At 37.6% G+C, this 12,963-nt stretch overlaps 1 protein-coding gene across 1 annotated transcript; it reads right to left on the reverse strand.

Moving 5' to 3' along the window:
• Nucleotides 1-3,025: 3,025 nt before the first annotated feature.
• On the reverse strand, nucleotides 3,026-3,730 carry LOC137246302 (general odorant-binding protein 56a-like). Its single transcript, XM_067777412.1, has one exon. The coding sequence runs from the start codon at nucleotides 3,660-3,662 to the stop codon at nucleotides 3,162-3,164; it is 501 nt and encodes a 166-aa protein (XP_067633513.1). The 5' UTR covers nucleotides 3,663-3,730; the 3' UTR covers nucleotides 3,026-3,161.
• Between the last annotated feature and the right edge of the window lie 9,233 nt (nucleotides 3,731-12,963).

A 12,963-nucleotide genomic window follows, 5' to 3' on the forward strand; every position in this document is an offset into this window, starting at 1 on the left:
CTGCTATTCAACACTGTGCGTAATACGCGAGCATGGGATTCACCACGTGGAAAGAAATTTTTCTCAGCATGGTTAATCCCATACCCGCGAAGTAATGGCATGAAATATTGCTTGATATCATGTTTGTACCTTCTTGTTACTTCTAGTCTATGGCCTATTCTAGGCATATAGCCTATTCAGGTACCTACAAAATTTTATAAAAGTCGGTCCAGTAGTTTTCAAGTTTTAAGCATCTGAACATACACTCACCACGATTCATTTTTAATGACTGGTAATAAAAAGCGTTGTGAGCGGGTGACATCTTTAATTCGGTAATTGGAAGTTGCTGTTAATCTAAACTTCACCACATTTCCGCCAATAACACTGCTGTGATGCCACCTACGACGGGTAATAAATAGCGTTATCAGCGGGCGATATCTGTAATTCGGTAGTCGAAAGTTCCTGCTAGTCATATAATGCCACCTACGAGTATTATATCTTGAGCGGGCGACATCTGTAATCGAGAGTTGCTGCTATTCAACACTGTGCTTAATACGCGAGCATGGGATTCACCACGTGGAAAGAAATTTTTCTCATATAAAATAGCATGGTTAATCCCATACCAGCGAAGTAATGGCATGAAATATTACTTGATAGCATGTTTTGTACCTTCTTGTTACTTCTAGTCACCCAGCGGTATAAAAAACACTCTTTACGAATGCCCTTATCAACGGCTTTCATTTGATATCCATATTTTATAAACACATTCTAGTGGTAGCCGGGTCCACGTTTTGGGCTCTATCTCGAAACCCTAGTCACCCAGAGGTTTGAAAATTGTTCTGCAGTAAAGCACTCATCAACGGCTTTCATTTGATATCCATATTGTATCAACACATTCTAGTGGCACTCGGGTCCACGTTTTGGTCTCAAGACCCTAGGCACTCAGCGGTATCAAATATAGCCTATGGCCTATTAGGGTAGCTAGATAATATACCTACAAAACTTTATAAAAGTCGGTCCAGTAGTTCTGAACATACACTCACCACGATTCATTTTTATATATATAGATTAATCATTAAATCAACAGCGAAATTTTTGAAGTATGATATTGGAAGGGCAGATATTGTGTCAGCGCTAATTTCGAAATCCGACAGAGATATTTATGTCACTTTTTTAATCAAATTTGACACCGCAAATAAATAATCTTAGCAAATTTTTCCATGAAGGTCCCTGATATTATACGCAGACGTATGGCAACCACAGTGGTGTGGCGCTAGTGTCCTGGCTGAACTAACCACTTGTCTCCAACTCAAATAACCAAACGACTAAAGTAAAAATATTTAAGGAAACTTTTTTAAAAACGTGGTTAACCCTTAATGATAGACCCTGCGAGTTTAGTTTCGCCATGAAAAACGTCTCAGCAAATTAATTTGACAGATGCCGTTTTGGGCCTGCATGTACATAAGTTAGTAAATTTAGGTACAAAAAGTCCTCAACAAATTGGAAGAGAAGCTCGGCGTCACAGTTATGTATATCGCACTTAATTTAAATTTTATCAAATCTTTGCAAAGAACTTATAATCAGATATAGCAGATATAACAGCGTCTCTTTTTCCTGCTGTAAAATGGTACTCTGAACACGGGTGGAGCGTTTTGATTCCTTAATCAAGAAAACCTCTTTGCAAAAAACAAAAAAAAAAAATTCCGTTCGATTTACGTTTCTCTTCGTATAGCCACTGATGTCACAAAGTCCAATTGCCCTCTTGTATTGCGCCATCATTCGCGTTTTTTTTTACGGATCTGATTACGCAACTGATTAGTCTTTGCCTACACTAGGATATCAACCTGCTGAGCATCTACATATTCCACTGAAATTATCCGGACATCCCAGGCTGGTTACCAAACTACAACTTAAGTGGTGCATTTGGATTTAAGTCGGCATTTTTCGGTGGATTTTAAACCCCTTCTTCCGGCGGGTACGGAAATCAAATATCAAGCCTTTCGTTTTTTAAAACAAGAATGGCCACAAACTAAAGTAGTCCGATCTTGCTGGTACCAACAAATTAATAAACAAAAAGAAGGTGCCTTACATAAAAACTTCAGTGTGGTTAAATAAATATTGTGCCAGTCAGTAAGTTGGTACATTAGATAGTAAATGAACGTATTGGACTCATGTCATAAGGGCAGCCTCAAAAAGCATCAAGAAACACCAACGACATAGCAGTATAAACACGTGAAAATAGCTTAAGCTGCAGCCGCTTCAGCTTTTGTATTGACAACCAAGCAGCAATCAAGGCAATCATGCCGCATAGTACAGTATCTTCAAGTGTGAAGGGTGCAAGCAATCCCTTGAAAGAAGCGGGATAGGGAGAAGCATACATATATTTAGGATTTCAGGGTATATGTGAATAGATGGAAATGAAAAATCGGATGAACCAGCTAAATAGGGCGCATCCCTCGATCTTGCTACGTAGACGCCCTACTTAGATTGGGCCAGAATAAAACAAGGCAAGATTTGGACATGATCGGCCAAGCGGAAAAGGCGTGGACTTAAGCGCGAGGTTGTAAAGTGTCTAATATCATGTGCAGGTCCTACAACTTTTGACTAACAAAGTTACTCCTATCATTACAGAAAAAAGAAGTCAGTAAACTCAAGACGGATATTCTGACAAAACACTGCATTCTGGCTTCACATGCTTTTAAGTTTTGGTCAGTGAGAGCAGATGTAGAAAGTGCGTGTTGCAGGTGGAAACGATCGATCACGTTTTGTGCCTGTGCTTGCGCTTTCCAAGCTAAGACTCCAACTATTATAAGTGCTACAGCTGTCAGATCTAGTGACATAGGTCCCAGAAAGTGCCTAGTATTTGCCAGGGGGACGTAGTTATTTTATTATGCAAGTCCTGGTGTTTTCAGTTTGGTCGTTAAACAAACTTCTGGAAATGCTACGGACTCATGTGAGGTCCTCACGGAACGGTTAGTTCAAACTTACCCAACCTAGCTACTTTGATAAAATATTTAATCAAATCAAGAAGCAGTATTTCTACTACTAAAATTTTTTTGTTTATAATAATTTTTTTATTTTGCAAAGTAATTAATTTTTTTAATTATAAAAAATAATACATTAAGGCACCCACATGTCAATATGCACATAAATAGCGTTAACTTAAGTAATATAAACATTGTTTACTCATCGGACAGGAAGATGTCACCACGAACCTTATCAAATTCTGGCGAGGCACAAGCATGGAACTTGTAAACCTTATCGCATTCATTCACGCCTCCAGCATTCAGGCAACCGTTAACAATATTCACCAAACGCTGCTCACCAACAATTTCAAAAAGCGATTCCTTCATGGCTTGCATATTGATTTTATTATCCTTGTAGAATACCAATTTCGTGTAGAGACAGTGAACGTAGCACTTCTGTTGATCGTTTGGATTTGGCACCTTTATCTTCACCAAATTCGTGGCCAACTCATCCGTAAAACCATAGTCGCCGATGCAAGCTTCTTTGGAATGTTTCAAATTAAGACGATAAGCAACCCATGCGGTTAAAATGTCAAATTTTGTTTCTAACTCGGGAATTAATTTCTTTGGTTTGCGCCCAAAAGCAGCTTCAGTATTAAGGATGCACAGGCTGAAGAGCACTGAGACTAAGATGCAGCAGATGATGGTTGATTTCATGTTGGTTTACTGTTGTTGCACTGTTGTGTATATTTCTTGATTGAAATGCTCAATGCACTGAATGCTTTCCTAACTGCATTTGAGGGTTTTATATAGTAGAGCGCTGCGATTTGAGCTTCGAATAACATTTAATTAGAGCTAAAGAACTTTATAAAACTATAGCAAATTTCTCGAAAATCTTAATTCATGGAATAACTGATGGTGCTTTTAGCGAATTGCACTTCCTTCAAAAAACCAATTCTTATCGCACTGCAATCTCAATCAACCGCTTTCGTATTGAACTGCGGTTTGATGCTACATAGTTTGGAATTGCATTAGAAACGCTTTTACATATCTACACATATGTAAGTGTTCGTATTAGCACACGGATGGCTATGTTGTTGTTTTTTTTTTTCCCAGAATATGTATTATCAGTAACTTTCCATTTGAAAATAAAATACATACTGATCGAGACCGAATAAGTATGAAATTTATAGGTTTTTACACTGTATTACGAAGTTATCTTAAATTGTAATTCCTTAAAAATTTCAAATCATGGTTGATTTAAAACATAAATTTTCATTTCTTTAACATTTAATCTAAAGCGATGTAATAATTGTTTTTGATGTATTTGAATCATCGTCACCACTTCGCTTATTGGCGGCATTTGCCTAAGAGTTGTCCAATTTTTCTACCGCAACAAAATCAGTATTTTTACACTTTTTTTGAAAACAAAAACTCTGAAAATCAACATTTTATCAAGGACCCCTTTGAATAGTTATTTTCTTTTTTCGAGACGAAAAAGTTCGGCTAAAAAAATTTTCCATAGCATTTTCATGATGAATCATGTATCCTTTTTATTTTTGGGACTTTATTCAAAAATATCTAAATATAATAGTAAAATCCGGACTTTTATTTTTTAAGGACAGTACAAAGTCGGCTCTTTACCAGTATGGTTTTTTCTGAAAAATATTCTTCTTATTTAGATTAACTGTCCCATAGCTATAGGGCCCGACTTTTATTCTATCCTTAAAAAAATCAAAAAATTTATTAGTCCGGAAATAATTGTTTCTGAAAGACTTTTATTATAAGAAAAATAACAGTTTGTGTCCCTGCTTTTTATATAAAACTAGAAGACCCGGCAGACGTTGTCCTGCCCTAAATTTGGCCAATCTGCATACATTTTAATAAGCTTTTTCCGTCTGACTCTGCCCTCCCCCTCTTCACTTTTTCCTAATCCTTTTATTCACTCCTCCCTCCGTCTTTTTCGCTTCATTTATCTCCATCTTCGTCTCATTCTATCTCTTTATCAATCTCCTTCTCTCTTCTCTTTTCTCTTCTCTCAATTTCTTCTCATTAGTCTGCATCCCTTATTGCCTGTCCCAGAAGGTGGTATGTATTTTATTCCAGTCCTAGTCCGTATCTGGATAATATATTACTCTGTACTAAAGCACTCATCAACAGCTTTCATTTGATATGCATATTCTATAAATACACTCTGGTGGTACCCGGGTCCACGTTTTGGCCTATATCTCGGGACCCTAGTCACCCAGTGGTATTGAAATTACCCTCTACTAAAGCACTCATCAACAGCTTTCATTTGATATCCATATTCTATAAACGCACTCTAGGGGTACCCGGTTACACGTTTTGGCCTATATCTCCAGACCCCAGTCACCCAGTCACCTATCCTATATTTCAAGTTAGATCAAACTACACACGGGGTGCAAAACAAATTCAAAATCGGTTCAGTAGCTTAGGAGTCATTGGCCTCAACTGTGTGACACGTGTTTTTTATATATTAAGAAGAAGAAGATATATCCGTATCAGTCTTTTCAAAAACTAGCTATCTCCCTCCTTCTTTTGAAAAACGCCCTATTTCAGAACTTGTTTGAAGATTGCACTACCTCAACATTTTTATTGAAAAAACGCTATATCCTGAATTGTTTTCAAAAACGCCCTATTAGAGGTAAAAATCAAGACTTTTTGAAGTCAGATTTGTTAAACAAATTCTCAGTTAGGTCATTATTCAACCGCATTCTAAGATAGTGCGTTTTCAAAGAAGCAGCCTTGGGGAAATATTCGACACAACCGTGGCTATGATGGCAAATATGCGCACATACCGCCACCTATCGGAATTTGTCCTTCTTTTAATGTATTGCGGTCGGTCTCTCAACTTCTTATGAGTTGTTAAATGTATAGGTCGATTGAAAGTCTCTCAAAAATTGATCGCAAAAATCCATGCGATCAATTGAAATTTTCTAAATATCTGGGTCTGTGCACCACTTACCGAAAGTTCTTTTCACATGAGTTGCATTGCCATTGGTCTCTAAGCAAAGCGTATATTTCAAGTGCGCCACTTAGCGGGCTTTTTTATACCCAGCTGTACTTGTACACAGGGTATTATAACTTTGATTGGATAACGGGTACAGGTATAAAGGAATCGAGATATATATAGACTTCCATGTATCAAAATCATCAGTATCGAAAAAAAAAATGGTTGAGCCATGTCCGCCCGTCCACTAGTCCTTCCGTCTGTCCATCTGCCCGTTAACAAGATATCTTGAGTAACCCCCACAGCTATTAGGTGGGGCGAAACATTGCTACAACAACAACAACATAACTTGAGTAAATATTGACATATCTACACCAAATTTGGTGCACGAGCATATCTGGAGTCAGAATAGATTAGTATTGAAAATGAGCGGAATCGGATGATAACCACGCCAACTTTTTATATATATATAACATTTTGTAAAACACAAAAAACCTGATTATTTAGTAAATAATACACCTAGAATGTTGAAATTTGACGTATGGACTTATATTGAGACTCTTGATAAAAATTTGAAAAAAAAAAAAAAATTTAATGGGCGTGACATCGCCCACTTGTGATAAAATCAATTTTACAAATCTTATTAATCAAAAATCGTTAAACCTACCGTAACAAAATTCGGCATAGAGGTTGCCTTTACTATAAGGAATGCTTTGAAGAAAACTTAACGAAATCGGTTAGGGGCCACGCCCACTTTTATATACAAGATTATTGAAAGGGTCGTGGACGAATAAAATAAGCTATATCTTTGCAAAAAAGAGCTTTATATCAATAGTGTTTCATTTCCCAAGTAGTTTTATAACAGTAAATAGGAAAAACTTCAAATTTTAGAAATTGGGCGTGGCACCGCCCTTTTTATGACTAAGAAATTTTCTATGTTTCGGGAGCCATAACTCGAAGAAAAATTAACGGATCGTAATAAAATTGGGTACACAAATTTTCCCTATAGCAGCAAAAATGGACGAGATCGGTTAAAGACGACGCCCATTTTTATATAAAAGATTTTTAAGCGGGTCGTAGACGAAAATAATAAGCTATATCTTAGCGGAAAAGAGCTTTGTATCAATAGAATTTTACTTTCTAAATTGAATTATAACATTAGATTGGAAAACACTAAAAGTTTGAAAATGGGTGTGGCACCGCCCCGTTTTTGTCTAACCTATTTTGAATGTTTCGGGAGCCATAATTCGAAGAAAAATTTACATATCGTAACAAAATTGGGTGCACATATTTTCCTTATAGGAGGCAATATTTCTAGTAAAAATGGATAACATTGGTTAAGGACCACGCCCACTTTTATATAAATGACTTTAAAAGGGTCGCTGGCAAAAATAAGAAGTTAAATCTTAGCGAAAAATAGTTTTGTACCAATCGTATTTTGTGCCATTACAACAAGAAATGGGAAAAAATTCAAATCTTGAAAAATGGGCGTGGCACTGTCCCTTTCTTACAATGCATTTCCCAATGTTTCTGGAGCCATATCTCGACGAAAAATTTGGTGTTTAACAGGAAATATTTTCAGTAAAAATGGACTAAATCGGTTATTTCGCCTTCTTTTGTATACAAGATTTTGTAAAAGTGCGTAGATGCAGGTAATAAGCCATTCCTTTTTTATACTCAGTTGAGCAGAGCTCACAGAGTATATTAAGTTTGATTGGATAACGGTTGGTTGTACATATATAAAGGAATCGAGATAGATATAGACTTCCATATATCAAAATAATCAGGATCGAAAAAAAATTTGATTGAGCCATGTCCGTCCGTCCGTCCGTCCGTCCGTCCGTCCGTCCGTTAACACGATAACTTGAGTAAATTTTGAGGTATCTTGATGAAATTTGGTATGTAGGTTCCTGAGCGCTCATCTCAGATCGCTATTTAAAATGAACGATATCGGACTATAACCACGCCCACTTTTTCGATATCGAAAATTTCGAAAAACCGAAAAAGTGCGATAACTCATTACAAAAGACAGATAAAGCGACGAAACTTGGTAGATGGGTTGACGTTATGACGCAAAATTGAAAATTAGTAAGATTTTGGACAATGGGCGTGGCCCCGCCCACTTTTACAAGAAGGTAATTTAAAAGTTTTGCAAGCTGTAATTTGGCAGTCGTTGAAGATATCATGATGAAATTTGGCAGGAACGTTACTACTATTACTCTATATGTGCTAAATAAAAATTAGCAAAATTGGATTAAGAACACGCCCACTTTTTAAAAAAAAAATTTTTTTAAATTCAAATTTTAACAAAAAATTTAATATCTTTACTGTATATAAGTAAATTAAGTCAAAATTCAACTCCAGTAATGATATGATGCAACAAAATACAAAAATAAAAGAAAATTTCAAAATGGGCGTGGCTCCGCCCATTTTCATTTAGTTTGTCTAGAATACTTTTATTGCCATAAGTCGAACAAAAATTTACCAATCCTTCTCAAATTTGGTAGGAGCATAGATTCTATGACGGTAACTGTTCTCTGTGAAAATGGGCGAAATCTGTGGAAGCCACGCCCAGTTTTTATACACAGTCCACCATCTGTCCTTCCGCTCGGCCATTAACACAATAACTTGAGCAAAATCCGATATATCTTTACTAAACTTAGCCCACGTACTTACCTGAGCTCACTTTTTCTTGGTATAAAAAATGGGCGAAATCTGACCATAACCACGCCCACTTAATCGATATCGAAAATTACGAAAAATGAAAAAAATGCCATAATTCTATACCAAATACGAAAAAAGGGATGAAACATGGTAACTGGATTGGTTTGTTGGCGCAAAATATAACTTTGGAAAAATCTTTGTAAAATGGGTGTGACACCTACCATATTAAGTAGAAGAAAATGAAAAAGTTCTACAAGGCGAAATCAACAGCCCTTGGAATCTTGGCAGGAATACTGTTAGTGGTATTGCATATATAAATAAATTAGCAGTACCCGACAGATGATTTTCTGGATCACCTGGTCCACATTTTGGTGGATATCACGAGAACGCCTTCACATATACATCTAAGGGCCACTCGCTTTTAAAACCCTCATTAATACCTTTAATTTGATATCCATATCGTACAAAAACATACCAGAGTCACCCCTGTCCCACCCTAATGGCGATATCTCGAAAAGGCGTCCACCTATAGAACTAATGCCCCCTCTCTCTTAAAATGCTCAGTAACACCTTTCGTTTGATACCCATATCGTACAAACATTCTAGAGTAACCCCTGGCCCACCCTAATGCCGATATCTCCAAAAGGCGTCCACCTATAGACCTAGTGTCCACTCCCTCTTAAAATGCTCAGTAACACCTTTCGTTTGATACCCATATCGTACAAACATTCTAGAGTCACCCCTGGCCCACCCTAATGGCAATATCTCGAAAAGGCGTCCACCTATAGACCTAATGTCCACTCCCTCTTAAAATGCTCAGTAACAGCTTTCGTTTGATACCCATATCGTACAAACATTCTAGAGTCACACCTGGCCCACCCTAATGGCGATATTTCGAAAAGGCGTCCACCTATAGAACTAGGGATTACTCCCTTTTAAAATACTCATTACCACCTTTCATTTGATACCCATATCGTACAAACACATTCTAGAGTCACCCTGGCCAACCCTAATGGCGATATCTCGAAAAGGCGTCCACCTATAGACCTAATGTCCACTCCCTCTTAAAATGCTCAGTAACACCTTTCGTTTGATACCCATATCGTACAAACATTCTAGAGTCACCCCTGGCCCACCCTAATGGCGATATCTCGAAAAGGCGTCCACCTATAGACCTAATGTACACTCCCTCTCAAAATGCTCAGTAACACCTTTCGTTTGATACCCATATCATACAAACATTCTAGAGTCACCCCTGTCCCACCCTAATGGCGATATCTCGAAAAGGCGTCCACCTATAGACCTAATGCCCACTCCCTCTTAAAATGCTCAGTAACACCTTTCGTTTGATACCCATATCGTACAAACATTCTAGAGTCACACCTGGCCCACCCTAATGGCGATATCTCGAAAAGGCGTCCACCTATAGAACTAAGGATTACTCCCTTTTAAAATACTCATTACCACCTTTCATTTGATACCCATATCGTACAAACACATTCTAGAGTCACCCTGGCCCACCCTAATGGCTATATCTCGAAAAGGCGTCCACCTATAGACCTAATGCCCACTCCCTCTTAAAATGCTCAGTAACACCTTTCGTTTGATACCCATACCGTACAAACATTCTAGAGTCACCCTTGGTCCAGCTTTATGGCGATATCTCGAAAAGGCGTCCACCTATAGAACTAAGGATTACTCCCTTTTAAAATACTCATTACCACCTTTCATTTGATACCCATATCGTACAAACACATTCTAGAGTCACCCTGGCCCACCCTAATGGCGATATCTCGAAAAGGCGTCCACCTATAGACCTAATGCCCACTCCCTCTTAAAATGCTCAGTAACACCTTTCGTTTGATACCCATATCGTACAAACATTCTAGAGTCACCCTTGGTCCACCTTTATGGCGATATCTCGAAAAGGCGTCCACCTATAGAACTAAGGATTACTCCCTTTTAAAATACTCCTTACCACCTTTCATTTGATACCCATATCGTACAAACACATTCTAGAGTCACCCCTGGCCCACCCTAATGGCGATATCTCGAAAAGGCGTCCACCTATAGACCTAATGCCCACTCCCTCTTAAAATGCTCAGTAACACCTTTCGTTTGATACCCATATCGTACAAACATTCTAGAGTCACCCCTGGCCCACCCTAATGGCGATATCTCGAAAGGGCGTCCACCTATAGACCTAATGCCCACTCCCTCTTAAAATGCTCAGTAACACCTTTCGTTTGATGCACATATCGTACACACACATTCTAGAGTCACCCCTGGCCCACCCTTATGACGATATCTCGAAAAGGCGTCCACCTATAGACCTCATGCCCACTCCCTCTTAAAATGCTCAGTAACACCTTTCGTTTGATACCCATACCGTACAAACATTCTAGAGTCACCCCTGGCCCACCCTAATGGCGATATCTCGAAAAGGCGTCCACCTATAGACCTAATGCCCACTCCCTCTTAAAATGCTCAGTAACACCTTTCATTTGATTCCCATATCGTACAAACACATTCTAGAGACACCCCTGGTCCACCTTTATGGCGATATCTCGAAACGGCGTCCACCTATGGAACTAAGGATCACTCCTTTTCAAAATACTCATTAACAGCTTTCATTTGATACCCATATCGTACAAACACATTATAGAATCACCCCTGGTCCACCGTAATGGGGACATCTCGAAAAGGCGTCCACCGATAGACCTAAGGCCCACTCCCTCTTAAAATGCTCAGTAACACCTTTCATTTGATACCCATATCGTACAAACAAATTCTAGAGTCTGCCCTGGTCTACCTTTATGGCGGTATCCCTAAATCGCGTTCATCCATAGAACTATGGCCTATTCTCTCTTAAAATACTCTTTAATACCTTTCATTTGATACACATGTTATACAACCACATTCCAGGGTTACCCCAGATTGATTTTCCTTATTTTGTCTCCATAGCTCTCAACTGAGTATGTTATGTTCGGTTACACCCGAACTTAGCCTTCCTTACTTGTTTGTACTAACGCTTTTAATACAATGGCACTTGTGAAGGAAAACTGCATTATTACACGCTCAAGGTTATTGGTGTTAGCCTCTGTATCCTTTTTGCTTCTTTTAAACGAAAATTAGTTCAGAATAGAACCATATGTATATGTGTTATTGAGCAGCCTTGCAGCACTATTAAGCACATAAAATAAACAGCAAGAGCATTTCAAATGTACAGCTGGGTATGTAATGTTCGGTTTCACCCGAACTTAGACTTCCTTACTTGTTTATCTTTGTTTTACATTGCCTCGGAGCCCTGAACTAAGAATTCAAGTCTCTTAATCAATGAGAAATAACTTGGAAAGGAAAAGAAATTAAAGGAAAGGAAATGCAAGAAAATGAAAGAAAAGGAAAGGAAGGAAAGTATACGTCAAATATGAAATGAGTAATTTCTCTCGGTGTATTGTTAACAAATTTTAACAAGGCAAAAAATGAATATGGAATAAGGGTCTTTATTAGAAATTATAAAGAAAACAAATTTTATGAATAAATTCCTGCCTGTCTGCATTCTTTTATCTGCATCATCCCAAATATTGGCTTTAAACCGGACAATGATAGTACGATCCCCAAAACCGCGGGAATTTAGTTCCAAGTAATTTTTAATGAAAACTAAAGTATTTTACTACATAAAAGCAACAAATTTCAAATGAAACAGGAAAACCCCAGATTACAACTTATATTGATAAGGTTTAAAATAGAAACTCAAACTAAGTATACTACGTACACTGAAAGAAAAAGGCTGGTAGAATCAACGTTATCAGTTGTTAGTTCAACAGAAATTTCTGTAAATTTTTATTCATAGCAAATAGCTGTTGAATCAACTTGGCACTGGTTCTTGATTCTTAATTAACTGTAGAAATAGGTCAAATAGACAAAACGATTATTCATAACTAAGCAGTGGTTCCGTTTAATGTAAATATAACAGACTTCCGTCAAAAATAGAATAACAGAGAAGGCTGTTTATATGACAGAGAACTTTGTGGCACGATAGTCACAAGAACAAAGTGTGAGTGTAAGTTTATCCTTAAAACCAGCTGATGCATTTGTACAGTATTGGCACTTATGCGCTTTTGACAGACCAAATCAGTTCTTTTAACAGAAAACTAAATTAGATTAAATGAAAATCTGTAGTTTTTACAGAACATTGTTAATTTAAACCAACAGTTTCTTTCAATTTAACCCAGTGTCTCTTTATTGATAACAACAAATTCAATTTGTTGATTTTACTAGCGTCATTTCTCTCGGTGTAGAAAGAACTGATAAGGAGTATAACATAAGGCAGCAATCAAGCAAGGTGTGAAATAATCAATAAGTGAACATGACTTAAGAACA

Source organism: Eurosta solidaginis, chromosome 3 (genome assembly GCF_040869045.1).
Source record: "Eurosta solidaginis isolate ZX-2024a chromosome 3, ASM4086904v1, whole genome shotgun sequence".
Taxonomy (NCBI): domain Eukaryota; kingdom Metazoa; phylum Arthropoda; class Insecta; order Diptera; family Tephritidae; genus Eurosta; species Eurosta solidaginis.